This window comes from Fonsecaea monophora (genome assembly GCF_001642475.1).
Source record: "Fonsecaea monophora strain CBS 269.37 chromosome Unknown Scaff3, whole genome shotgun sequence".
NCBI classification, from domain to species: domain Eukaryota; kingdom Fungi; phylum Ascomycota; class Eurotiomycetes; order Chaetothyriales; family Herpotrichiellaceae; genus Fonsecaea; species Fonsecaea monophora.
Genome location: NW_019173934.1, coordinates 301 through 26,409, shown reverse-complemented (window position 1 = coordinate 26,409; position 26,109 = coordinate 301). Strand labels below are relative to the sequence as shown.

The 26,109-nt window shown below is 51.8% G+C and overlaps 9 protein-coding genes across 9 annotated transcripts; 2 read left to right on the top strand and 7 right to left on the bottom strand.

The window, feature by feature from the left end:
- Positions 1-465: 465 nt before the first annotated feature.
- AYO21_00723 (V-type proton ATPase subunit D) lies at positions 466-1,509 on the top strand (the record flags this gene model as incomplete). Its single annotated transcript, XM_022650713.1, has 6 exons — positions 466-483; positions 540-649; positions 703-713; positions 770-1,144; positions 1,198-1,248; positions 1,301-1,509. The coding sequence occupies 6 exons, from the start codon at positions 466-468 to the stop codon at positions 1,507-1,509; spliced, it is 774 nt and encodes a 257-aa protein (XP_022516716.1).
- A 174-nt stretch (positions 1,510-1,683) lies between these two features.
- Positions 1,684-2,556, bottom strand: AYO21_00722 (hypothetical protein; the record flags this gene model as incomplete). Its single annotated transcript, XM_022650712.1, has 2 exons — positions 1,684-2,422; positions 2,522-2,556. The coding sequence occupies 2 exons, from the start codon at positions 2,554-2,556 to the stop codon at positions 1,684-1,686; spliced, it is 774 nt and encodes a 257-aa protein (XP_022516715.1).
- Positions 2,557-7,059: 4,503 nt separating this feature from the next.
- AYO21_00721 (hypothetical protein) lies at positions 7,060-7,736 on the bottom strand (the record flags this gene model as incomplete). The annotated part of the gene is made up of 2 exons (XM_022650711.1): positions 7,060-7,388; positions 7,445-7,736. The coding sequence occupies 2 exons, from the start codon at positions 7,734-7,736 to the stop codon at positions 7,060-7,062; spliced, it is 621 nt and encodes a 206-aa protein (XP_022516714.1).
- Positions 7,737-10,271: 2,535 nt separating this feature from the next.
- Positions 10,272-11,687, bottom strand: AYO21_00720 (hypothetical protein; the record flags this gene model as incomplete). The annotated part of the gene is made up of 1 exon (XM_022650710.1): positions 10,272-11,687. The coding sequence occupies one exon, from the start codon at positions 11,685-11,687 to the stop codon at positions 10,272-10,274; it is 1,416 nt and encodes a 471-aa protein (XP_022516713.1).
- Positions 11,688-14,732: 3,045 nt separating this feature from the next.
- Positions 14,733-16,502, bottom strand: AYO21_00719 (hypothetical protein; the record flags this gene model as incomplete). Its single annotated transcript, XM_022650709.1, has 5 exons — positions 14,733-14,924; positions 14,992-15,750; positions 15,812-16,143; positions 16,194-16,253; positions 16,310-16,502. 5 exons carry the CDS (start codon positions 16,500-16,502, stop codon positions 14,733-14,735), a joined length of 1,536 nt encoding a protein of 511 aa, XP_022516712.1.
- A 427-nt stretch (positions 16,503-16,929) lies between these two features.
- AYO21_00718 (hypothetical protein) lies at positions 16,930-17,325 on the bottom strand (the record flags this gene model as incomplete). Its single annotated transcript, XM_022650708.1, has 1 exon — positions 16,930-17,325. The coding sequence occupies one exon, from the start codon at positions 17,323-17,325 to the stop codon at positions 16,930-16,932; it is 396 nt and encodes a 131-aa protein (XP_022516711.1).
- An 808-nt stretch (positions 17,326-18,133) lies between these two features.
- On the bottom strand, positions 18,134-19,538 carry AYO21_00717 (hypothetical protein; the record flags this gene model as incomplete). The annotated part of the gene is made up of 3 exons (XM_022650707.1): positions 18,134-18,610; positions 18,661-19,380; positions 19,431-19,538. 3 exons carry the CDS (start codon positions 19,536-19,538, stop codon positions 18,134-18,136), a joined length of 1,305 nt encoding a protein of 434 aa, XP_022516710.1.
- A 546-nt stretch (positions 19,539-20,084) lies between these two features.
- On the bottom strand, positions 20,085-20,906 carry AYO21_00716 (hypothetical protein; the record flags this gene model as incomplete). Its single annotated transcript, XM_022650706.1, has 4 exons — positions 20,085-20,246; positions 20,303-20,369; positions 20,440-20,700; positions 20,755-20,906. The coding sequence occupies 4 exons, from the start codon at positions 20,904-20,906 to the stop codon at positions 20,085-20,087; spliced, it is 642 nt and encodes a 213-aa protein (XP_022516709.1).
- Positions 20,907-21,551: 645 nt separating this feature from the next.
- Positions 21,552-25,620, top strand: AYO21_00715 (hypothetical protein; the record flags this gene model as incomplete). Its single annotated transcript, XM_022650705.1, has 3 exons — positions 21,552-21,784; positions 21,832-22,776; positions 22,836-25,620. The coding sequence occupies 3 exons, from the start codon at positions 21,552-21,554 to the stop codon at positions 25,618-25,620; spliced, it is 3,963 nt and encodes a 1,320-aa protein (XP_022516708.1).
- Positions 25,621-26,109: the final 489 nt, after the last annotated feature.

Genomic DNA, 26,109 nt, shown 5'->3' with positions numbered 1-26,109 from the left:
TGATCCCATCGCCACGCTCCTGCGAGATGCCATGACAGAGACGAGTGATTTCATGTTCCTTAAGATGCCTGCGGTCTTTGAAGTATCAAGCTGGCTTTCTTGCACAGCAAATGTCTGGGTCCTGCGTAAGATTAAGCCTGTGAATCTGCCCACAGATGTTCTCATGGCATTTCTAGGTCCCAGAAGTAGCACTGCATATCGCTTGAACTCTGTAAGATACCTAGTAGATATTCACAAAGATAGGTATTCGTATGGTCTCAAGGCTGAGCTTCAATATATGTTCTGTGCACGGGCTAAAGTTTTAGCGAAGCATGCTTGGCAACGTCATGCCTCCCCGAGCCTTGCAGCTTCGCCAGGTGCAGGTGATAAGCTGCGGTCCATTGATCTTCGCTGCTCCAACTCACAATTCAGGTGTCTCTGTATCTGCTTCATACCAGACAGGACTAAAAGTAGTCCACAGACAAGATGTCGTCCGGCGCAGGGGTGAGAAGACCGTGCGGGAAAACAAGAACGATGTTATTACTGACCACTGCCTGCAGAGAGAAGCCGTCTTTCCCACGCGGCAGGCGTTGGGTCAAATGAACTCGAAGTTGAAGGGGGCTCAGACCGGCCACAGTCTATTGAAAAGAAAGAGTGAGGCTCTGACAAAGTAAGTGTATTATCCCCCATTGCTGGCATCGTCACATGCTAATCTTCGAACAGGCGGTTTCGAGGTCTGTACAAACAGTCACACCCTCCTGGCGGGCCCGCGAAGCTAAAAATGCCACAGAAATCCTCAAGAGAATCGACGAGGCGAAACGGAAGATGGGCCGAGTCATGCAGATCGCGGCATTCTCGCTCGCCGAAGTATCATACGCAGTGGGCGGAGACATTGGTTACCAGATCCAGGAATCCGTCAAGACAGCCCGGTTCAGGATCAAGACCAAGCAAGAGAATGTCTCGGGTGTCTTTCTGCCTCAGTTTGAGGGGTACACAAAGGACGAGATCAATGACTTTGGCTTGACGGGCTTGGGCAAGGGAGGGCAGCAAGTGCAGAGATGTCGCGAGACCTACACCCGAGCAGTCGAGACGTTGGTGGAGCTGGCAAGCTTGCAGACGGCATTCATGATCCTCGATGAGGTTATCAAAGTTGTGAACCGAAGAGGTATGGTTGTCGGAGTCTATTAGAGACCAGACGGAAGCTGACCACCTACGCAGTCAACGCCATTGAGCATGTCATCATCCCTCGGACCGAAAACACTATAAAATGTAAGCTCATTGGCGTTCCGCGTTCCCTGCAAGCTTCTGACACCCCATTTAGACATCAACTCCGAGCTGGACGAGCTTGACCGAGAAGAATTCTACAGACTGAAAAAGGTGTCGGGGAAGAAACAACGCGATCAAGCCGCGGCGGACGCTGAGCTCCAGAAACAGAGGGAAGCTGGGAAAGGCAAGCCAGAACAGGAGGATGATGGTGCGCAGCCGCAGGATGTACTAGGCGAGCATGAGGACGAGGATGTTATTTTCTGATGTGACTTGACACAGGATGAGATGACCCTGCGAGATGTTGTATGCTTTTTTATCCTCAACGCCAGCCGAATCCATGCATGGGTATCAAATACAATAGCTGGCAGCAGTAGAAGTTTGCCCCAACCATATCATAACACTTCCGTAGCGCAGTCCAGCGCAGCCTAGCACCCCTGCTCAAGCTCGTTGATACGTGACCCTGATTCCCTTGCCCTCATCACCCAGTTGCATACCAGCCGTCGCCTCCTTTGCACTGATAGCGCCAGCCTCGGCCTCGTATTCCACAAACGCAATGCCCTTTCGTCCAGGCACCATGCGCACTTCCTTGAACCCTTCGAAACGACTGAATATCCGACTCAGGCCGTCTGCATCGTAGCTGTCCGGCAGATCCCGCAGGAAGAGAATCTTGTTGGGCGGGAGGTACTCATCGGGGATGATGGCCGTGGTGTTGGTGCCCGAAGCCTTGAGGCCTGCGCCCTTGGCCGCCTTCGCAGGGCGGGCGGACAGTCCAGCTCCTGGTGCGGCGGGCTCGGCGGGAGCGGCGGCGGCAGCAGGCCTCTTGAGGACCTTTTGCTGCGTGGCCTCGAGGGCCTGGCGCCTCTCCTTCTCCGCGATCCTGGTCCTCTTCCACTTCTCGAGCCCGTGTTCGCCGTCTTCGCGCAGCACCGTGGCGTCGGACCGCGTGCGCGCGAAGTCCAGCTGCATGGGCTTGTCGAACAGCTCGAAGCCGTTGATCTCCTCGATGGCCTTGGCGGCTGATTCCGGCTTGTCAAAGACCACAAACGCCTGGCCCTTGGCCTTGAGGTTCGACTTGGCCACCAGATCGATGATGTTGCCGTACTCGGAGAAGATCTCGGTGAGGGCCGTCTTCATCTGCTCGATCTTGATGCGCTCTTCGAGGTTTTTGACGTAGACCCTGGAGCAAGAGCGAGACGCGTCAGTCACTCAACACATGGTAGGGGAGGGGGATGTTCTCATCGTTTTGTCGAGTGAGAAGGAGTGTGGTGGGACATACGTCGAACTCGGAGGATTTTGCGTGGCGGTCGTCATGACTGCTAGCTTCTGATGCGAGGTTCAAACCTGGGATAGCCTCTTGTGACAATCATCAATCGGCCTGTCAACTCATCAAGATATCAATCGTGGAGCGTGGACGGTGGAATTTGGGTGCGACACTGACACCTCGTGAGGGCGCTGGGTGCGGAGGTGAATTTCATCACGAGGCTGTCGCAGAGCCGCTCACGTGCCACCGCCGCTTTTACACCAGAATGTTCTACAGATCTGCCAACCCTCTCACGTATCCTCTTTGTAGCATCTTGGACTTGTCAATACACTGACAATCAGAGTACAGTATCATGAGACTTGTTCGGAGCCTCAACACCCTACAGACTCACCATAGGCGAGTGAAAGACACGACGAGAAGCCTTTCGCCGCTCTAAACTGTTCCTCACCTACAGCTCCAGTTCCAATGGGACGCTGTTGGCATACGAAACCGAGTACCGAGTACGCCCGTGTTATATTCGTGGTCACTCCTCGGACCATCCGTTATCCCCAGGCCAAGTCTCTTCAAATCTCAAACAACCAAGATCTACAGCACTACACATTTTGGACAATCTAGAGTCCTGAAGACAAGTGTCGCCTCCTGCTATCGGATGGTCAAACCCATGTCACACGTCAATAGCCCATGGGACTGTGCAGCATAGTGGACAAACCAGTTGCCACTCCATCTTCGCGGAGCTCTCGTCAAGTAAACCCCATGAAACCTGTGCACCGTGGTGTGTTTGTACGAGCAGTGGAGTGGGGAGAGCAGCAAGAGCCTCTTCTGCCGAACGGTGGGGTGGGGCGAGGGACTGCTGAAGAAAGTAGCTTAACCACCAGCAGCGCCAATCGGAGGGCTTGATATCTAAGCTTATCGTCAATCAGGACTCGGTTGAATGTCAGGATTACGGCTTTTGTCCACACGAGTAGTCACCCAGAGCAAGGGGAAGCGAGCCGTCAATCAATGACTTGATCAGAGACTGTGCGATCGCGTAAGCTATTTTCTTGGGGAGAGTCCATTATTATTATTCATCCCTGAACCTATTTTGGTCCCTCGCCTTTGTCCTCGGTGCGTACTCCGTACCCGGTAGTGGTATACTGGTGGGTGGGAGGGTGCTTGGGTGGGTAGAGGAGACGATGCCATTTCCCTGTTTTTCCTCCTGCTTCGCGGACGCTCACTGGTTGAAGCAAAGCTCGAGGAGGAAAAGGTCCAGCAACCCCTGCGTTTCAGGGTGCTCCCTGCTTTGCCTCCCTCGCTTCTTCCCTCTAACTCCTTCCTTCCCTGCATGACTAATAAAGCTTATCTAATCTTCAGCCTTGTGCCGACAACAAACCCCAATGATTTCGTGAAAAAATATACTTATCCGTACGAATATCGCCAAGATAAAGACAGAAATGTTAGTAGCTACCTCCAAAAACAGCAGAGATACACGATCATTGCGCGCTGGAAAGTTGGGCGCCAGGAATAGATCTCAGAAGGGGGAGGTTTGTTAAGCAACGTTTCTGCCTGTGTGGCAAAATCTGGGTGGGGATCTGACCCCCAAACTCCGCATGACCTGGGAATAAGCGGGCTCTTTTCAACGAACCCAACGGGCTGACAAGCTGAGCTCCTCTCTACGAGTGCCCAGAGGGAGCTTGTAGTGTTATGCCAAGCCCAGCGTCATACCAAGGGGTAGATGGAAGGAGAGGTAGGGACTCAATATCACCGTCGCATCTCATTTATTTCTTACCTCGTATTGAAATATAACCCGTACCTGTCTTGTCATCTGTCCTGTCACGGTCTTTTCAAGGGACTTGAAAGCTTAAAAAAAGCCGTACCGCCAGTTCAACGGGAGTGGAGACATCCAAGCTACCCTTGCCATTCCCACTTGGGCTAGCTCCCATAGATTGTGGCCGACCGATCTAAAGACCCGGCCTGGTGGAATTGGCTTGATTGAGCCTGCCACGTCCCTTCCAATTGGTCGCCCCACAATTGAACGTCCAACTCTGCGAGACTTCACCTCTTTCCTATTCGCGTGTTCCTCGGTCGCTCCGTCAGGATTCATGTCTAAAGGAGAGGGCAAGGTGTTGGCGAAGAGGATCAAACGCGCCGAAACACCCGAAGGTTATTGATTGAGAGTGACAGGGCGACCGGGCGACAGACAGCCAGATTCTCCTTGTCCTGTACACTGACGTAGCGGGCATTCTTGGGTGAATGTGTCAGAAACCAAAAGCCACAGCTCAGCCCACGAGTGGCTAACAAGCCACCGTGAGAACCGCGGGGGGGAGGCACAGAAACAGAGAGACAGAAAGAGGGAGAAAGGAGTCGAAATGTTCTGGGTCATTCTTGCCTGTCAGCCAGTCAACGGTGGACTTTGCTGCCAGGTCAATGGTTCGCGAACCCCCCCAGTTTGATCGCCTTTTGTTCATAATCCCCGGTAGGGCGTCACCTGCTTTGTTTGCCTTTTTCCTCAACCGTTATGGATTTATCTCCGACCGACACACAAGCACACGCACACGCACATGCTCCTCGGGTTCTGCATTATTTCCCTTTTTTTTTTTTGTCCCGGCCCAGCAGAACCCAGCACCCAACACCTAGTCTTCTCCGTACCGTCTCGTCGTTACCGGAACTATATTTACTTTCCTCAACTGTACTTCGCCGCTTTTATCCCCGTAATTTTCTAGACATGCCCCCCTCCGCCCCCCCCCAACCCTACCTGTACCTGGCACCTACGTGCCTACGAACCTACGTCGGGGGGCAAATGTAAATGCGCTGGTCGGCATCATAGCTACATACGTACCTATGTTCGCACCTCGTCACCTCGCCGAGAACGTTGAGTTCTGGCCCCCCAGCCCAGCGAATCTCCTCACCTACTCGATATGGAAATCCAAACCACTCTCTCCGTCCCCGTGCCCGTCCTCCGTCCCCTCCCATCTCATCCCATCCCACCAGATTTCCTTGGGTAGCAGATTGATGGTCCATCCATCCATGGCCAAGATTACGAGTATATACCGAGTATGTATTTGTGACAGATATCTACGAGCCAACGCTGAAGCCAAAGCCAAAGCTATACCCACCCTGATGCATGGCTTAGCTTGGAGTTGGTTGTCTGGGGCTTGGGTCTCGCCACCCTCTCCTTGTGCTGCGTCACTCGTCACTCGTCACTCTTCATTCCCATTGCAGTGTGCAAGCTGGTGTACGAAGGAGGAGTGCTTGTTAGTGGCTGGACTGGCTGTGCAGAGCAGAGTAGAGTAGAGCAGAGCTGCGCAGTGCCCGCCATGCCATGCCGTGTCACCTTCCTGTTCCGCCTCCTTCAGCTCGTCACTCGTCATTCTTCCCTCTGCTCTGCTCTCCTCCGTCCGGCTGGTCAGTGGCTCGGTCGATCCCTTCCTTTCCTTCTCTGCTCATGGCCCGTACCGCCCCGCAAGACAACGCACCACAGCGCTGAACGCCACCTTAGCACGTCTGTATGTAGTTACCTACAAGCTCGTTCTCGACCTGCCTACCGACCTACTCGTAGATAACTATGCATGCAAGCACCTACCTACCTAGACCGCCTACAGCGCCTAAACTGTAGCCCCCGTGTGCCCCCCAAATAGCCTATCTTCTAGGCTCCCTTATAGGGGATCGTCGCCCATATCCCTTCCCCCCCAAAGAGCCCTATAAGGCGAAGTCATTTAACGAATACACCACCCACCCAGCCTCTTCCTCGGGGAGGACATCTTTAGAGGCATCTACCTCGTACACCCCCCAAGGGCACTCGCTCCGGGGGCCTTCAGAGTTTACCTACTTGTAGACATTCCAGGCCCTTTCCTTCTGGCCTCCGAAGCCTCTCTCCCCTCTATGAGTCCTTTCGCCGGCCCCCCTCCCCCTTCCCTTCTTCGGGGTGTCTGTAGCAGCACGCTCACCCAAATGTAAATTTGTAGGCGTTTGCTTCATATTAGTATTCTGCAGTTCGATCTGCAGAAAAGTGGACGAGATGCGAAAAAACCTAAGCAGGGGGAAGTTACTTCTCAGAGGGTGATCATCTAAATGGACCTCGGGCGACGAAGAGAGATTGAAAAGTGTAGGTGCGGAGGTCGAAGTCGAAGTCGAAGTCGAAGTTTGGAACTTCAAAATACTCGAGCAGCAAGTCGAGACAGCCCATAGTAGAAAAATCAATTGTCAATAGGTAAAAAGTATCGATATCTGGTGGCACATCGCAAAAAGTTTTTGGCCAGACTCTTGGCCGGCACATCTCATCATCCCTGTGCTGGTAGTCGAATCATCCGGGCCGTGGTACGTGTAGAAGTATGTACCAAAATGTTTTGAGAAAACACCATTTTGTCCCAAACCCCATCTCGAGCAAAGCAAAACCAACCCTATCGCCAGAAGAAAAACCAAGTCTCAAAGTACGGTGGGCCCTTCCTATGTATGCCTCTGGAATCCAGCACCGATGCTCATGCTCATGCTGTCCTTGTCTCCAGAATAAAAAAGGGTGAGATATCATACGTCGCGGGTATCGTGGCTGCAGAAGTAACGTAAAGCGGTCGCAATCCTTAGCGATCATTTCGATGTTTCGTGTGCAAGTGTCGGTGCAAATCATCCATGGTTTGAAAGACCCGCGAGCACTTTGGACACTTGAACCGTTGAGGAGGGACCATGCCGCAATGCGTGCACACCTGCTGCGGGTGCTTCTCTAGGATATGGTTGTGGAGATTTCCGGGACGAGCGAACTCGCTCTGACAGTAGGTGCATCGAAGGCGAGTGCCTTGCTCGCGAAGGTGGCGGGTCAGGTTGGTCTTTGCGTATTTGCCGGCAAAGAACTTGCCGCAGTCGCAGAAGAGGCCGCCAATCTCGTCAATGACCCTTTTTTCGGCCTCTGAACCTTAGGGGTCATTAGAGATTGGACACATGGCCTCCGAAGAACAGAGCGAGACTTACGTTGTTTGGGAGTCATCTCCCCGTCATCATAGTACCCATTACCATGGCTGCATCGGCACTTGGAATTCGGTGTGCTCGGAGAAGGAGCTTGTGCAATTTGTGTAGTCAAGGAGTTTTCTGTGCGGCCTAAGGAGTACGCAGCCGGTGGTGACGCAGGCGACATCGAGCTGATGTTCGCAGAAGGGCTCACCAAAGCGGACGCAAAACGAGAGAAAGGTTGCTTCGGAAGGGAGGTGTTATTGCCTTGACCAGTTGGTGGAGGATGGATGGGCATGTTCATGAACGAAGACATCGTCAGAGTGAGAATTTGCATCAACAGCAAGAATGTCCGAGACCAGACGGTCGAGATATGACCGGAACTAGAACTGTCCAGCGGATTGGTTGTGTGTGCGTCTGAAGTGTTTTGAAGAATAACTTGCTGTAGCAAATGTTGAGGAGTGATACAAGACAGCGAGATCAGAGATGACAACAGGTAGACTTGAGGAGAGAAGAGAAGATAGGTTGATGAACGATGGAAAGTATTGAGGAGGGGATCGTGTACAAAGGGAATGGGACAGTGAATATTGTGGGGGACGGGTTGGGATGAGGAACGAAAAAAGACAGCCAAACCAAGATGATGAAGAGTCCCGAACACTGCATGTTGGGCAGCGGCATGGTTGGTGTACTCAACATTCATGGCGCTTTACCATCGATAATTACCTCCCAAAACCGCGTAACGAACACGTCTTGTACCAGTATCAAACGCCCAATGGTCTTACATCTCGATAAAGCTAGATTCGTCCCTCGAATAGAGCAGCAGGACGACGCTATTCTTTTTTGGGACCATTTCCTCTTGGGTAACACCATCATACCCAGGCCGAGTATGCGTCTGACCATGAGTGCTGACCAGTGACAGAGTGCCGAGCAGTGGGGACATGAGTCCCTCGTACCGTCGAGGTTGATTGGACGAGAAAGGAAGAGTCGGCAGAGGGACTCATTTTCGAGGAAGAGGCCGCTAAGTCTGTGCTGGTTGAGTCCAAAGGTCGAGCGGACTGAGGGGGCCAGAATGCCGGAGGGGTCTTTGGAGGGGCCTGCAGTTCATTCATCACCAAACACACATGAGTGTGAAGGGCGGTCCTGTGCAAAAGTGCAGACCATCGGTGGTCCGAAGGAGAAGAGACGGACGTAAGCCTGTGGAGGAAATGCACAAGTACGCAAATGCGCAACCTTGAACGATGGAAGCTGGAACCTTTGCAAGCAGCAGAAATAGCAGTGCCTGAGAGATTCCGTAAAACACTTGTGTTTTGTGTGTACCCTCGAGGCATGCTAAGTGGCAGCTCAACATCATTTGGCAAAGACGAATCCAGGAATCATGAGAAGAACGGGGACGACCGTGACGATATATGTTTATGGAAATCTCTCCAAATATCAGACCATCTTAAACTGTTGAACACCAACAGGGGATCGATTATATCACAATCCATGGCTGAAAGACAGACCTTTTGCTCAAATTTTCTCCTTCTCCGTGCCCTTTGGTGTTCCATGTGTGTTGGACATGCAGATAGCCATGACTTTGGCGGGCTGAAGGGCCCTGGTGGCGCTCGTTAAGGGCCTAGAGGCTTGCTGTGGTGCTTCTGAGTGGTGCAAGGGAACTATCAGGGCTGCAGCTGGTTGGGGCCGGCACAGGGGCTGTGCAGCTCTTCTGCGCTTGGAAGTGTGCAAAGGTCCCCTTTCCATCGCGTAGGCAATCTGAGGTAGTTGAAATGTTCAGCTAACCTTCGACGCCTGTACCACAGCAAAACCTGTTTGACATCCACAAGGCAGGAATTCCATAGCAATTTTTTGAGTGGTATGAGCCTTTGTTTCGGTGTAGCTGAGTGAAAGGGGTGCTGTGGAAAGATGCCCTGAACTTCCAGGGACTCGGTTGCTCAACAGATCAGGCGGACAAAAGTTCCAAGGACCTTTTGTGTGGCTTGCATTGGCGCGGTTGGGCTGCATGACAATCTTTGCCTCAACCAGCAGGTCGATTGTGATGGGCGTGATGGGCTTTCTAGCCTAGAATTGGGGTTCTAGATCGTTCAGTGTCAGTGCCTGAGCTCATATAAGGGTGAGTTCCCCCGTAAATCAGAGACCTGAGGAGGGTTGGGACGACGGTGAATGTTCGCTGCGGTCACTCTTCCACACCGCATGTCGCAGCCTGTACAGAAGACAGCACACCCTTCCACTTCACGCCCTTGGTGGATATTTCACCGAAATCGAACGGGAGGCAAGGATATCCGAAATGCGTAGGATGCATGAAGATCTAGATGGGGATCAAGGCGTGATGAAAATCTGAAAAAGTGTCGGTGGGTGAAAGTTTGTCTGTGTGCAGAGGACCCGGCCTCAGCTCCCGCCCACAGCAGCCATCCGAAGAAGCTGCGACATTGATTTCCCCAAATCTACTCGTTCGATCCGGTCGTCAATTTGTTGTCTCTGCGCCTGCTTTTCCTCAGCCATAATATTATCTCCTTGGTTTCTTCGATAATGAAGGGTGTATTCCAAACTTGTTGCATTCTGTTTTGGTACATTGTTAATGGTCCTCAGGTCTCTGTATAGAGCCCAAGCACCTGCTATGTATAGGCTACGTATATGGAAGCTAAGGCTACATGAGATATATGTAAAAATACAATAACCATACAAACTTTTCCTCCCATGGTTGCCCTCTCCCCCCTGAACACCCCTGCCCAAGAAATATAAAATCAATGGTCCAGGTGATGGGAGAGGAAGATGCAGAATCCAGCATGAAGCACTGTATGGAGCATTTCAGTCTGAGGGAGAATGAAACTTGAAGTGCCCATGTTGCCCTCCATCATATGAGACATAGATCTTCTCGCCTCATCCTCCTCAACGCATTTTCGATAGACCGGGGTTCGTCAGGGCGAGAGCCACACAACGCGTGAGCCTGATCGTGGTCCAGCCCAAAGATCCCCATTCTCTCGTACATTGTCCCGCCTGTAGTCGATATCACCTTTCTCAACAGCAGGCCAGCCAGGGCTGTTGCCTCCACTCCAGATCGTCCCTGCCACTGTGTGCAAATTGGGAGTAGGAATACATCCATGCAATCGGAGTCTGGCATCATCGGGGTGTCGAGGTAGATGGTGGGATCCATTGAGTAATGTCGCACGTCATCGGAGTGGGCGTGACTGTTGAGCACCAACGTATAGAGTCCGTCCTCTTCGGGTTCTCCATCCACATCCCGACTTGCGACCTGGAGACAAGCCTCGACCAGAACGCCTCGAATCTTCATCTGTGCATAGGAAACCTTGGCCATTCTGCTTCCCTCAGGCTGTTCGATGTCTGTGCTCAGAACGTCGATGACAATCTGTTCACACTTGGCGGGCCAGTTCCAGATGACCTTGGCTTCCAGTGACGCCCAAGACCAGGATGGTGCCCGATAGTCGGGTTCTCCTGCTGAAGCACTTCTCAATGATGGAGTACCGTCAGCTTGTCTTCGGCCCAAGACGCACCAGAGCAGACTCTGAGGTAGCATGGCATTGTCCCACAGCCCAGCAAGGTATCGTTCATCTGTGGCTTCGGCGACTTTTTGGGCAATACCCGAGATCGCGACGAGTTTGTCCTCGCCATAGGTCAGTTTGCATTCCATGTACGCCTCGACGATCCTGCTCCAAACTTCATATACCCAATACGGATCATCCACTTTCGAGCCCGTGGTGAACCAATTTGAGAGAAATCGTGGTAGATATTTCGACAACAGGGACAATTCCGAGGGTTGCTTATAGGCTGGGTCGAGGATTTTGTCTGCCTGCCTCCAAGCGTGCATTTTCCGGTTGTGAAACTGCTCGGGGATGCCATCAGGATATGCTTCGCAGGCCATCTCACACCGGCACTCCCAGAAGATTTGCTCCTGCCCGAAATGGATCGTACGTGGACTTAGCAAGCGTTCTTGAAGAACCCACCCTCGGGTGTGCAGAGCCGTGTCGGAGAGGCTGTTGCTCCAAAAGTCGTCGTAACCAATGACATATGTCTTTTCTCCGTCTTGTAGTTGGGGGTTTGGTAAGGGATATGGCTCCACCATATAGACGAGCCTCTCTGTAAAACATCCTTGTTGAGGGTCGGCGCTCGTGGCCGCAATATTGCAAAACGAGTTCGTATAAATATCGCCCATTTTTGTGCTCTCCGCAAGCCAATCGTCCCGAGAGTTCTGAATGATGCATAACGCATCAATCCAGATGTAGTCAACTCCCATCCACCTGGCAATCTCCATAGCATCCTGAAATCTCTTTGGAAGCGAGTTGATCCGAGACCACTCTGTCGTTAAGCGTGATTGATTTTCTGTAGTCAACGTGACTGCCGTTCCGGCTCCCCAGCAATGACTCAGTGTAACATATCTGGGAGGTCGAGTGTTATTTGCAAAGGCCTCTAACCGAAACGTGTCCCCAGATGCTGAGTCGATACGCAATAAGCGGGCGGGAGAACCGTCACCGGTTCGCCAGTCTTGGTTACATCGAACGTGCGTGACACGACAATTGTCAAGCCACTGCCGAACCTGGTCTTTACATTTGCCCGAAAAAGTGTTTGGTGTTAAAGCGAGTGGTTCCCCCGATGCAGATATCTCTGAGAAAGATGGGTCAGTCAAAGAACTGATGGTAGGTCAGCGGGGGAACAATCACCATTTTTGGGGAGGATTTTGAAAAGGCCACTGCAATCAAAAACCTGTTGCTTAGCGATGGGTGCCTCTCCATTTAAGATCTCGGTAGTAAATTCTAACTCGTAATGGTCCTCTAGGTGAGGTAAGGTGCCATCCGCGTCCAATGCACGGAGTTGGTAAAACGTGCGGAATGCACGCGATTGTTCTCGAAGCTCGGTACTGCAGTCTCTATAGATGGTCCAGCAGATGTAACACCCTCGCTGAACCGCCTCGTAGAAGTCGCCCACATGTATGTGGTGAGAGCCAGCCCATTCATTCGGCCCCACTGGATGTTCAAAGAGTGCTGGCTTGGTGCCGATCCAGCTACCTGGTGGATGTGTCTTAACCACCGACATCAGGTCGGTACATGCGTTACATAGCATAGTGCCTTGTTGCGCGGGCATCGTGTAGAAGTGTTTGATGTGTTTGGGGTTCGTTAGGTCAAAGGAGGGCGATATGCTGGGCTGCGTGTCGAACTCAATGCATCAGGGCGAGAAAGAGCAGCAATATATAGATCCGAGGCCAGGGTCGTTCAGTGCACCGCCTCCCTTCATTCATCTGTGCCTGAAGGGCGTTATGGCCTGGTCAGCCAATGATCTGGCGTCCACCGATTTAATCGACCCTGCCCAGAGGGCCACCTGCCAACTGAGGTGGCCAGGCAATTCAACGCCTCCACACAGTGTGAATCATGGATGGGAAGTCGATTTTTACATTTTAAGAGACGTGGGACTTGTCGACCGGAGCCAGGCTTGAAGATGGGACGAGAATGTCAAACTTGTCGTGCAGGAATGAAAGAGATTGACTCCTGAAGTGGAGGGGAGCCTTCCGGGCCGGCGTCACATGATCACTATCCGATTGGTCAGCCTTTTCAGTGGGTCGAGTCCTAGATCGTGTCCGTCACACCCACCGTTCTTCTCATCCTTTCGGCGACTCAGCATTCTTAAAGAGGGAGTAAATGAGAGTAAGATAATTATCCCTTGGACCCCGCCATTTTCTACTTCTTCTCCGCCGAATCGAATGAGGAAAAGGCACTTTGGTTCTTTCATGCACTCAGTGGGACGGGTACTTTTGGGGCAAGCAATGTACCACACCAGAAGACGCCATGAACTCCTGGGATCATGAAGGACTCAATGTGTCGGAATTCCTACTTATACTTTCATTTCCGCCAATTAGATAGGGACTGCGCCTCTTAGGAAGTGCTTCAACATCCCCGACCACATATATACTCAGTGCCGCTATCTCATTCCCCTCCCTCATCCTTGCACTGTCCGCATGCTTGGAGAAGTTTTCCTGCAGTTTACATTTACAAGGTGTCTCTGAGAAGGCTATCTACGCGTCGCTCCCTGCCTCCATCATCCGGAAGCCTGAATATGATGAGTCACGGGTCTCGAAAGTCCCAAGAATGCCTATTTAACACACGAGTCGCCGGCGTGAAGGTTTGTGCAAACGGAACAACAAATAGGCTGACAGACAAAAGGCTCGAGAGTAAGTCTCGCTCCAGGCAATCTTGGGCATTCGAGGCTCGAGCAATCAAAATGTCGACCCTCTGGGTCTTTCTATGGCACGTAGATGTCATGCTCGTATCCTGACACTGAACTTGCAGTCCACAGGCTTTGTGGAGTCGGCCTTGACGACCGGGATGACCCTCCGAGATACAACCATCTTACATTGACGATGAGTGAAGACGATGGTATCTTCCAGGCAAGGAATTGTCAAGACAAGGGTTGCATTCTCGCGAAAATGATGGTCCTGCGAGCGACCAGAACAACATGGCCAGGTGTCGTCATCACCAACCTATTGCCGACGCGCGGAGACGTAAAGAGACCCACATTTTATCCGCGGCCATGGTCTCGCCACGTATGTACACATTCACCAGGGGTCTGTTGGTGCCTTGTACAAGAAGATGCCCAACAATCTCTGAGTGGCGGCGTCGCCGCATCTCGCGACGGAGTCCTCGTTCGGGATAGCCTATTCATTATCACGGCTACCTAACTAGGGAGCAGGCAGACCAATCTGGACGGGTATCGAGTAATCACCTATTACTCGTTGAGCCGAAATGACTCTGGATTATTCTTCTTGTTGGTTGGTGGCGCTTGTTGGACAGTGGCGCGCCCTGGAGGGATCGACTTACGTTAGCAGCAAAGTCGCCGAGATGCCAAGCCGCTTATATGTCTGAGATGTGGGGACAGAGTTTCTCACTGGCACGTGGTAATCACGTGAAACACCTCGGTCTTGGCGTCAAATCCCCAACCAACTGCCAACTTCAACATACTCTCTCCCCCAGTCCTTAGCATCTTACATTGATATCGTTGCTGCTAACAGGTGGGAATGTCTAGATTCAAGATGGCAACTCTTTGATTATTTTTTTCATCCTTTTCAGATTTGTCCTTGGGAAAAAACTGGTGTGATGGCGCCCCACTGTCGAACCTGCCCACCTCGAAAATAGCATCCTGACAAACGTTGTAAATATGCTTTCCCTCATTGCGAAACTATCAAGGCCATATCCCTCCATCATAGCGCTTGTGCCGACATGGTCATCCTGCTGGCAAGTGCCCACAATACAACAATCGCTAGGTTACAAGCCTTCCATCTGTTGCTCGAGAGTTGCAACTCTAGCCGCGTTCATGACTTCTCTCGCAACCGCATATAAGTCAACAATCCCCACTGCACCACGAAAAAGCTTGAGTGATGCTCAAGCTTCTTTCCAGGGTTGACCAGCTGGATGTCATAACGTCGAAGAAGCTCGGGGATCACCTTGTTCATCTCAAGGAGAGCAAGATGTCGTCCGATGCATACGTGAGATCCGCCTCCGAACTGACAACGTAAAGTTAACCTCTGGTTTACCACGTCTCGATCTGAGATTTAGGGCATTTGAACTCACCTGGAACATGCATCGTTCCATCATCTTGACCTTTTCCTTATCGCCATCAAGCCATCGTTCCGGTCGGTATACCTCGGCATCGTCACCAAAGACACTCTTGTCTCTGTGTAACACCCATCCGTTCACAGCGACGGCGGTGCCCTCAGGTAATCTAACACCATCAATCTCAGCACCACCAGGAGGCACCTTCCTCGTGATATTCAGCCCGACAGCAGGAGCAATCCTCATGGCTTCTTTCAGACAGGCTTGGAAATAGGGCAGATTCTGTGCCTCATTATACGTGACCATCTCGGACAGATTGGCGGACAAGATCTCTCCAACTAGCCTGTCGTAAACTTTCTTGTTGGACAACACGTACCAGAAGAAGCTTTGCATGGTGCTTGCGGTGGAATCGCTGCCCGCAAAGATGGCGCCATGTGCTATTGCGAATACGTCTCCTGGACCTAGGGCTTCAGGGTGTTCTTTCTGCGCCACGATCAAGCTGTTGAGGAGATCTTTATACTCGACCTTTTCCCCATCAGGGCCCTGACGTTTCTGAAGTTGACCCAGTGCTGTCTTAGTGATGAGTGCATTTTTGCTGGACATGAACGGAATAAGATTCCACAGCGGGTTTCGTCGGAAAAGGTAATCGAGCCACGGAACCTGGCCCACGATGCCGTTATACCATTGGGAATTGTCGATGGTCTTGATAGCGCGGTCAACATCGACACCTGCCTCAAGAAACCCAAATTTCTTGGAGAATGCGACTTCACCCAGGACCTGCAAACAACAAATAATCAGATCTGGATCACCGATCGAGCGGAAACAATCTCCAACTCACGTCGAAAGCGAAGAAATGAAGCCAGTCACCAAAATCGCAAATCTTATTATTGTCGGCAAATTCGTCCAATTTGGATATTAGGAGCTTTTCGGTCTCCTCGATCCGAGGTGTGCATTGCTGCATTGAGGCCAAGCTGTAAGGAGTTGCTGCATATCGTTTTTTGACCCCGTGGACGGCTTCTCGAGTCTCGGTGAAAATATCCGGATTCTCGGGCGGCGGAAACACCCCATAGAAGTCTGTTTTGTGAAAACCCTTTCCTGTCTTGAACAATTCAATTGCAGCTTCTGGGTTTGCAAAAGACACCTCATTTGGTGCAATGCGCACGACTGGGCCTGGTTGGGAGTCAGCACTGTCGAGGGACTTGAAAAGGTGCTTCAATTACCATATTTCTTGTGAAGTGCAATGTGATGTTGCTCGGTCTGGCCCGACCAAGTGCTCCAGACTGCATAGTTCGGTCAGTCGAAAGGTCTCTCTTTATTCTTCCTTGGTCAAACCCACCTTTCCATGCTCTGGTGCATGAGGCGATGAACGGGCCAGGGAATTGTCGCAAAGGGGAGGAGTAGCGTCTCCATAGAGGTCGTACAAACAGCAGCAGGAAAAGGATCACGAAGGGATGGGCCGCTACGAACTGCCATGCAGTTACAACTGCTGACTTCGTCAACGGCCCGTCGTCGGTTGCTTTGATCTCCATGTTGCTAGAGATGTCTGGTGAAGAGCAACTGAGGTATCGTTTGACGAAAAGAATGGATGATTAAGAAGGTGTGAGTAGCCCTCCCCAGAAACCCCCATTACAGCCATGCCACTCAGGGCGGTCCTGAACAAAAATCATTGTCCTTGCTCCTCCACGCTGCCACACATGTTCTAGGACATCGTCGGGGGTTCCCCATTCTCACAAAACAACAGAATGCCCCACACGCTAGCCCCACGATCTGTGGCCATCGAGAGTGAGCTGATGGGCTTCCACTAGCCCACAAACATGCCCGGGAGATGAGACGGGGGTTGGACGGCAGACAATCCTGCCATGGGGATCTTTGTCGTGAAGGGATTCTGAACTGATGCGTACCTTCGTACAGATGGGGTAAGAGTCAAGCAGATGGTTGTGTCTAAACTCTCTCTGGTCATCTCAACTGCCGAGCGGTCTCGCCCTGCCCTATCTTCTTCAACTGTGAGATGCCCCAGGGGACACCTGGACGCTGCAGATCTTCAGTGTCTGCTGGTAAGACTGGTCCGTCTTCTAGTAACGGAGCGACCGATATCTCAAAGTCGCTTTCGGGGGTTTGTGATCCAAACAATTGGCCTGTAGACCTGTCGCGCTTCGTCTTTCCAGTAGAAGCAGCTTCGACGCCTTGGAAGCTGCGGAATCTTCTCCACATGACGCCAGTGATGCTTGGAAGGGGTTTTGAGCCTCGTACGCAGTCACTCGTAAACTGTGGTTTGTCTACCCCACATGTCGAGCTGATGTACGAGAGGTGGTGAAGCCTGCTACTTTCTCCGGCGGTATTCCGGAAGTCCATCTTGGAACGTCTTTCCACATGTCAGCAGGAGGATCCAGCATCGACCCTGGATCTTGACGCGTACTTTGCAATTACACGGCGTCTTCCTGTTTCTGTGTCTGCTCATCTGGCATCATCTCGAAGAAGCCTCGCATCATATGGTGTGAAGGGTTCGAGCGCCCGCTGAGAAGAGGGTGTGCTGGTCATTCCTGATTGAGTGTCTTGGGTGATGTGGAGGTGGGCTGCAATTTGCGTCGAGTTGTGGCTAGGTGGGAGATTTTGAGCTTGAGATGGAGGTACGTCTCAATTCACTCTTGTCATGAACGTGGCGCTGTGAATCCACCTGCGGATAGACGTCCGCTCAAAGCGAGTCTCTGCTTCATTTTTGCTCAGGCAACTCACTGCATCATTGTGGATGGCGAGGTTTGCCAGAAGCAGAGGTCGAGGTCGAGGTCGAGGTGTGAAAGAATAGTCTGGTCCCAGGCTCTGATCCTAGGATACAATATGGGTGAAGGCCAGCTGGTTGTGCATTGAGGCAAGGTGCGCAGAAGGGAGTTGATTGACTACGACTGGCTGACCTTGGTATTGAGTGTGGGAGTTTAGGCGCATGGTGCATGAGGTGAGTGAACAAGTGGGTGGCATGGCCAAGTCGAACATCTTTCGCCAGAAAAATTACCGTTGCTAAGTTCTGCTTTCTCTACATCAGCAATTCAAAGCTGGTAGACAATTAATCCTTGGACGTCCCTATCTACTCGTACATGCCCATTACCGCCCAGTAGATCTCGATTCTTTTGCACCTCAGACTCTTCGTTGTCTGACCTTCACGCCCTCAGCCCTTCCTCTTCCGTTCCCGCACTCCATCCGACTTAGATACACCTTCGACGGGTTTCCCATTGACCAGCACAACTGGTTTATCCCCGGCGACCTTGCCATTCTCCAAAGCATTCTTTCCTCCGTTTGGCGCGTTTTCAATCTCTTCATCCTCTTCTTCGTCCTCACTGCGTTCATCGCTCCTGATATTCGAGAAGACGAAATTTTTGGCAATCCGGAGAATCAAAAACAGCCAGAACAGGTTCACGGCTTGAAGGGAAGCGAGCAAGGAAAACGTGATGATCTGGCTAATCCAACATTTGTATTGCTGAGTTTCCCAGTTCAGCTCGAAAGGTCCCACGGTTCGGAATTCGGTGAGGGTCGCCCACAAGATGAGGAGGTTGATGTAATGGCGGAGATAAATCCACACACACATGAAGAGAAAGTAGTAGGGCCCTACGATGATCGAGTCCAGGTAATTGAGTGTTTTGGAGGTCTGAGAGCCGTTAGCCTTTGAGAAGATCAATTCCCAGGTCTGGGCCTTACCGCGAGGAAAAAGTCACTGATGTCGTGCGTGATGTAGACCGCAATCCCCATCTTAGCGAAATGAAAGCGGTAACTCAATCCGATGAGGGCAAGAGTGACGATATGGTGGAAGACCAACTCTTTAAAGTCCTTCCGGGGCTTTTCCAACTGTAGCATGAGGACGAGGGCTTGCTGCGCCCAGTAGGCCGCTTGCAACAAGTAGTATGCTTTGAAAACACCCTCGTGTTTTCGATGAGGAAAGCCTTCGAACATTGCCGTGGTATTGAAGTACCACAGAGATCCCCTCGACATGACATAAAGCCCAAAGGGACCAAAAATGCCAAAGTAGATGGCCGTGTAGACTTGTTCCATGAATCGCGCCTGCTTCCCTCTCTTTCTGATGCCACACCTGATCGCAATGGGCCGAATCAACCTCTGCATCAGGAATTCTCTTGTAAAGCTCAGGACGATCGTGTAAAAGGCCACAAAGGCTATATCTGCTTTACCCTTGCCGTACATGTTCGGCCCACCAGGGTAGTCAGGCCCGACATTATACGACAAGAAAATCGCTTTGTGAAGAGGGTTCTGCTCCCCGGGAGCGACGTAGTAGGCAATGAGTATCGCTACGGTGAGGATGAGAGGGTTTAACCAGGTGTGTCGAAGGGATATCTGCTTCCACTTTCGAAAGGCCGACCTTGCTTTCCGTCTCTTCGAGTGAGGCTTTCCGTCCTTCTCATTTGCCTGAAAAGAGTCAGTCAATCGGTCCTGGAGGCGGCGTTAGATTATCATACAACAATCTGCCCAGTCGGTCGTGCTGTCATTGTCGCCAATGCGGGTGCGCTGGTGTCTCCCCGGGGATCACCCCCCAGGTTGCTCGATGTCCGCCGTGGACGCGCCATGGTGCCGACAATATTGCCAAAGACAGGCCGCACGTTCCGAAGGCAATAGGTTGTAGTTTTGTGAGGCAATCTTCAGAGAGGTGAAACAGAGTTGCGTTGTAGACACCCTGGCGACCCAAAAAGGGCATGTGAAATGGCAACTCTTATTATTATTACAGTCAGCCTCCACAAAAGTATCCGGCCGGTGGCTGTCCGGAAAACGGACCAGTACCTCGCACGTACCTTTGGAGGGCCAATGGACCCGACAAGCAATTTCCTGGGAAAATTCAACCCTCATGGATTTCTCGTATCAATCGTATTCTTCGTACTACTCTCACATCTACCCGTACAGCACCCCTATGCCGGGCCTTCACAATGGATACTAGATAGAGAAATCTCGTTGCTCAAGGAGTGTGTGAAAATAATTGTGTCGCAGATTGCTTTTCTACACAGTAATTACCAACATGGCTTGTGGAACCGCTCGACAATGTCGTATTTGCCGGCACCGAACTTGAATGCAAGTAGCATCTCTTCGAGTTCTTTCCATCGGTCAGGATTACCCAAGCATCAGTCGTCCTTTTGACCGCTCTCGTGGTGGCCTTTACTAGACCGCTGCGAAGTGTCCACAGTGCCGTGAATCTTGGCCGTCGCTTCCATACCCTCAGGCTTTTTGCTTCTCTCCTCGTCCCCCATGAAAGGATTGTTTGCTCCAGACACATCGCCTTGCGCCTGTCGGGGGTCAGCAAGCTAAAGATCAAAAACATGCACCGTCGGAGTCCACTTACGTCCTTGGCACCCTTTTCTTCTGATTCTTTGGATTGATCTTCTGGCAACGCGGTACCCTTGGGAGTTCTAAGTACTGTGTCAGTCTGGAAGTCCAGCTCAAGTTGTAACGACCAGCATCGTCTGCAGCTGAACCTACGGTTCTTTGTCGCCGCTTTCATCGGATGACTCTTCCTTGGCTTCATCCTGGGTCTCTTCCTCCTTTCCTCCTTCTTCAGTGCTCGCCGAGTCTTCTTTCGGCGGTTCTTCTTCTGATGGCTCTTCTTCTTTTGGCTCCTCGGGTGGAGCTTCCTCGTGCTTCTCTGTGGAATGGGATTCGTGGCCGTGATCGGATATTTGCGGTCCTTGCTGCCATAACCAAGCTGCGGCTGGGATGGTAACGACGAGGGAACCAATTAACCTGTTCAAGCTGTGTCAGAGACCGGTGGGAGATATTCTCGCAAAGATAACTGACCAAGGAATATCGCTGCCCTTTGATGCACCATGTTCAGTGGCGTAAGTCCTCCGACCAACTTGGCGGAAACTGGTTCGAGCTTGGGTTCCTGCACGTCTGAAGGAAAAAGACCGGAGGGTGCCTCGGAGGGCGGCTGATCTTGGTAGCGGCATTGGAAAATGAGGAAAAAGCGAGCAGGATAAATAGTGTACTGCAACAGTCTAGAGGAGAGGGGTTATGACTTAACAAAGGGTCTTTGTTTGCTGTCAGTTGCTCAACGGGAAAACACCTCCGGAAATACTGGGAGGAGAAGCTTTTGGAGCTTCACCCCAGTAACTTATACACAAGTAGTTCCGCATGTCATACGAGACTCCAGGAACAAGCTCCTCCAGCCAATCAGAGTCACCCAAACGTCATTGGTTGCTGCTGTCTGGGTGCGGCTCCCCGCTTGCGTCCAAACCACGATTCATCATCCCACTTGGGGGGTTTTCGGTGTTTGTCAATTCCCAATTCACTGTGATTGACTGTGAACTGGCTGGTATATACAACCTCCTAGCGATTTGTCTGCAATCAACTTTGTGCACACATTCCGTTAATAGGTTACTTTAGCACTCGCCCATTCCAGCGTTCAAGCGAGTCCTTGAGCTAACCCATCACTCCGCGTTCGAGTCTGCCTGCGCCTTGAGAAAATTCTCCCCTCATTCAGTCAAAGCCAACTCCACGTGCGAATTCTACTACACTGAGACAACATTCCGATGTCTTGAGAGACCTGCCCTCCAACCTCTCTCATAGCACCCGAAGCGACTCAGTGGCCCACTATGGCTAGAGACCGTAGTTCGGCCCAGCATGGGGTTGCGCAGTTGCTCAATAAGATTAATGACCCCGATCCAGATATTCGTTTCATGCAACTCAGCGACCTCACAGAGATCTTAGAGTCTCCCTCCTCCGAATACATACGGACCGACCATCATACTGCCGCTCGCATCATCGATGGCCTACTTAAGGCTTTGGCAGACCCGCACGGCGAAGTCCAGAACCAGGCTCTGAAATGGTGAGTGGCAGCATATACAAAGTCCGAATACACTCTAACATGAACAGCATTGCTCCTCTTGCTGCCCGCATACCGGGCGAGACTATTGCGCCTCTTATCGACAAGCTCACCGATCTCACCAATACCGACATCGATATCTCCATTCCCAATTCTGCATTACGGGCTCTGATTGCAGCCATGCCTCAGCCCAAACCAAACGAAGCTCCGGCTCAAGATGTAAAAGATGCATATGGCGCCGTCAGCAAAGTTCTGATTCCAAGATTGGTCGGTCATGTGGTTTTGCCGTCAAGCAGACCGCCACCTCAACTGCCGACAGGCCTGTTAGAGAGACAGAGAGACAAAGGCTTCAGCAGTGATGCAGTCGATGTTTTGATCGAAATCATCAAATGTTATGGGTCAATGCTTCAGGAGTTAGAACTGGTGGCATTAGCGAAGGCAGTGATGAACATCATCGAGAGTCCGCAGGCTGGAGGCGTGGTCAAGAAACGGGCTTTGGCAGGGATAGGAACGTTGCTGGTCCACTTCAATGATTCACAGCTCACCTCTTTTGTTGCTGCCCTCACAGAGAGCTTGCGAAACCCTCAGTTAACTACGGAACACCGGAGATTTCTTGTTGCGACGATCGCGACTCTTGCCCGCTCGAGTCCAGCAAAGTTTGGGCCTTTCCTCAACGACGTCGTTCCCTACGTCCTTCAAGCCCTGAGTCAAAAAGAGATTTCACCCGTTGCCTCCGTGTCGGACGAGGATGCAGAGGTTGATCCAGAAGTTGAGGAATTGCGAGAGACTGCCCTCGTTGCACTTGAGGCGTTACTCGGATCCTGTCCGCATGAAATGAAACCCCATCTACCAAGCGCTATTGACGCTGCATTGAGGTATCTCAAGTACGACCCCAACGTTGCAGATATGGAAGACGACGAGATGGGGGAGCCCGAGGACGAGGATTCTGATGATGGCATCACAGAAGAAGCCCTCGAGGACGACGACGATGACGAGTACGCAGAGTTGGACGATGACGATGCTTTCAGCGATGTCGATGATATGAGCTGGAAAGTGCGACGTTGCGCGGCAAAAGCCTCTACACCATCATTTCAGGCTCCCCCGCGAGCGACAGAGGCATGCTCTTCGGCAAGATCGCCCCTGTTCTCATCTCTAGGCTATTCGGGGAGCGCGAAGACAATGTCCGGTTAGAGGTCATTGCAGCTACCACCGCTTTGATTCGAAAGACGGGATCTGGTCTGTCCGAGTCACTCACAAGGGTCGATTCTTCAGAAAATCCAGCAATGCCTACCAACACTCGCAAGCGGAGACGGCAAGACAGCGAAGCCGACAAGAAGGATCCAGATCTCCGGGGTCTCGTCTCCATTCGATCCAGTCCTCCTATTGTCCCAGCCTCCCCACCGACGGGGTCGCAGGCTGAGCTTGTCGGTCTGGTACCAAAGATTGTGCAGGCACTTACAAAGTTGTGGAAGAAAGCAAGCATAGCACTGAAGCAGGCTGCAGTTGTCATGCTCAAGACTTTAACGTTGGCAAGAAATGGAATCTTGTCGGATCACCTGCAGCAGCTGGAAGATGCCGTTGCAGATGCTTTGAAGCCGTCGTCGAGCTCAGGGTCCAGTGGTGCGGTATCAGGCACCTCCGCAACAGCTGCCAGTCTTCAAATTGAGACGTTGACTTTGATCAGTGCCATTGCGGAGACTAATGGTACTACTGTGCTGATTCCGTTTGTCATCGCGCTCATCCCTCCTATCACAGCTATTGCTCGTGATCGAAACTATAAAGTTTCAACGGAAGCTCTTGTCACGGTTGAACAGTTTGTCAAGGCTCTGACTCCGCCTCGGCTGCCTACTGCCAACCAAGACCATGCTATACACATTGAGAAGCTCTGGGAAGTCATAATCGACCGCGTTACCGACAATAACACTGACCGGGAAGTGCGACATCGTGCTATTCAGGTATTTGGTGTTCTTATGGCGAGGACATCGGGCACTCAACTGCTGTCAAGCTCAGCTAGGGTTAGGAGCCTTGGGATCCTAAGTGACAGGTTGAAGAACGAAACCACCAGACTCGCGAGTGCGAGAGCAATTGGTCGCATCGGTGAGGCCGCGAGCAGTCACGATAATATCGGTTCTGCGTGGGTTCAAGAAGTTTCCCTCGAGATGGCCAGTCAACTCCGCAAAGCTGATCGAGCTCTCCGAGGTTCCTGCCTGGAATCCTTACAATATCTTGCTTTGAACCCTGTGACATCCTCATTGTACGAAACTACCACGATCCTGCAACTGCAAGGCATGTTGATGCCTTTGCTTTCCGTTAACGACCTTCAGTTGTTAACTCCAACACTTGTCATCATGTCCAAGATCATCCCCACCAATCCCCAAGCTCTAGTTACCTTGGAGCTGGTCGAAGCGCTGTGTCCCATTTCGCAAAATCGGATCGAAGGCCCTCCTCTCCGAGCTTTCCTGCTCCTGGTGAAAGTCATTGGGGAGCAGGGAGTCGGAGCGTTGCTCATGAAACATCTCCTCACCATTGGGACCACCGGCGAGACTATGGTTCTCGGAAGAGCTATCGGCACATTACTAGTCTACGGTGGCGACAACCTCAATATTACGATAGCTGATTTTTTAAACGAACTCGAATCGTCCCAAGACGTGCGAGCCATCTGCTTGGCCTTGACGGTGCTCGGAGAGGTTGGATTCAGGATGGGACCGAAGTCGCCTGTGAATATTCACACCTTTATCCGTTGTCTCTCAGCCGAATCAGACAAAGTCCGACTCTCTGCCGCCATTGCACTGGGCAGTGCGAGTTCCAACAACATTTCGGAATGTGTGCCTATCATCCTGCAGAGCTTGACACAGGAATCGACATCTGACTATCTCTATTTGCACTCTGTCAAGGAGATTCTCGAACACTCTGAAAGCTCCTTGGGAGAGATGGCTCCATATGCAGCGGAATTGTGGCAGAAACTCTTCGCAGTGTCACAGGTCGAGGACAACAGCGCGGTCGGAGCCGAGTGTATTGGTCGATTGGCCACGATCGACCCAGATACATACGTCCCTGAGCTCTCAAAGGCACTGGCAGACCCGAACCCCTTGGTGCGTGGCACTGTCATTTCCGCCTTCCGGTTCACGCTGGGCGAAGCCAGCAACTCGTACAACAACATTCTCATCAAGACCATGACGCCCATGCTTCAGATGATGCTGAGTGACAACGACCTATCCAATCGACGTCTGGCCGTCACCACACTCAATGCCGCAATTCATAACAAACCAGAACTCGTCATTCCCGATGTAGGCCAACTCCTCCCTACAGTCTTGGAGGACTCGAAAATCAAGCCCGAACTTGTGAAGCAGGTCAAAATTGGGCCCTTTACACACACTGAAGATGCAGGTCTCGACCTTCGGAAATCTGCGTATGCGACCATGTACGCTCTGCTAGATTGCCCCGGCGCGATCCCGCATCTCCCTATCCCCAGGATCTTTGACCGCATCCTAGACGGGATCCCCGATGACCACGATATCCGCACCTTGTGCATCCTTATGCTGGGTCGCCTATCCGTGATTGAACCTGACCAGATACCCCGTCGATTGCCCTTTCTGGCCGAAAAGTTTCGGGTGGTTTTGGGTGCGAAATTGAAAGAGAACGCCGTCAAGCAGGAAATTGAGAAAGTGAATGAAGCAAACGCCGCGGTAGTGCGGATCACTCTGGAACTGGACAGGAAGTTTCCAAATGTGACGGTGGAAGGCATCGGCGGCGAATTGATCTCATGGAAAGCCTATGTCGAGTTTGTTAAGAGAGAATTTGCGAGCATGGTGAGAAATGTGCAGATGGAAGGGGCATAGGAGGCCACTACTGATCACGAAGAGGAGCCTGTTCCTCCAAATTGAGTGCCATTCGCCGCGACGTGTGAGGGGAAGCAATAGTCACAGCCTGGAGCGCGTGCTTCAAATGCATGTGTGGAGCGGAAGCCGGGGTGCTGCAAGGACGAGTTGCGATACAGAGATGAGACTCAATTGCACGAAAGAGACGGCGTGACGGCAGAGACGGCCCGACTTTGCACAGTCGATATTAGGTACGGGGTCAAAATCAGCGACGGGGGATGACATAGCGCTGTCGCGATCATCAACCATATACCCACGCCCCATAGCCATCCAGATAGACATTATGAGACCAGAGCCAGACGAGAAAAATGAAAATCATAATGTGATTTGTGCGCAAAAGGAGCTCATTGTAAGTCCAGTCAATCAGTTAGTCAGTCAGTCAGTCAGTCAGTCAGTTACTCAATGCTTGCTTCGGTGCTTTGACTGAGACGGTAGGATGGTCAAGTACTT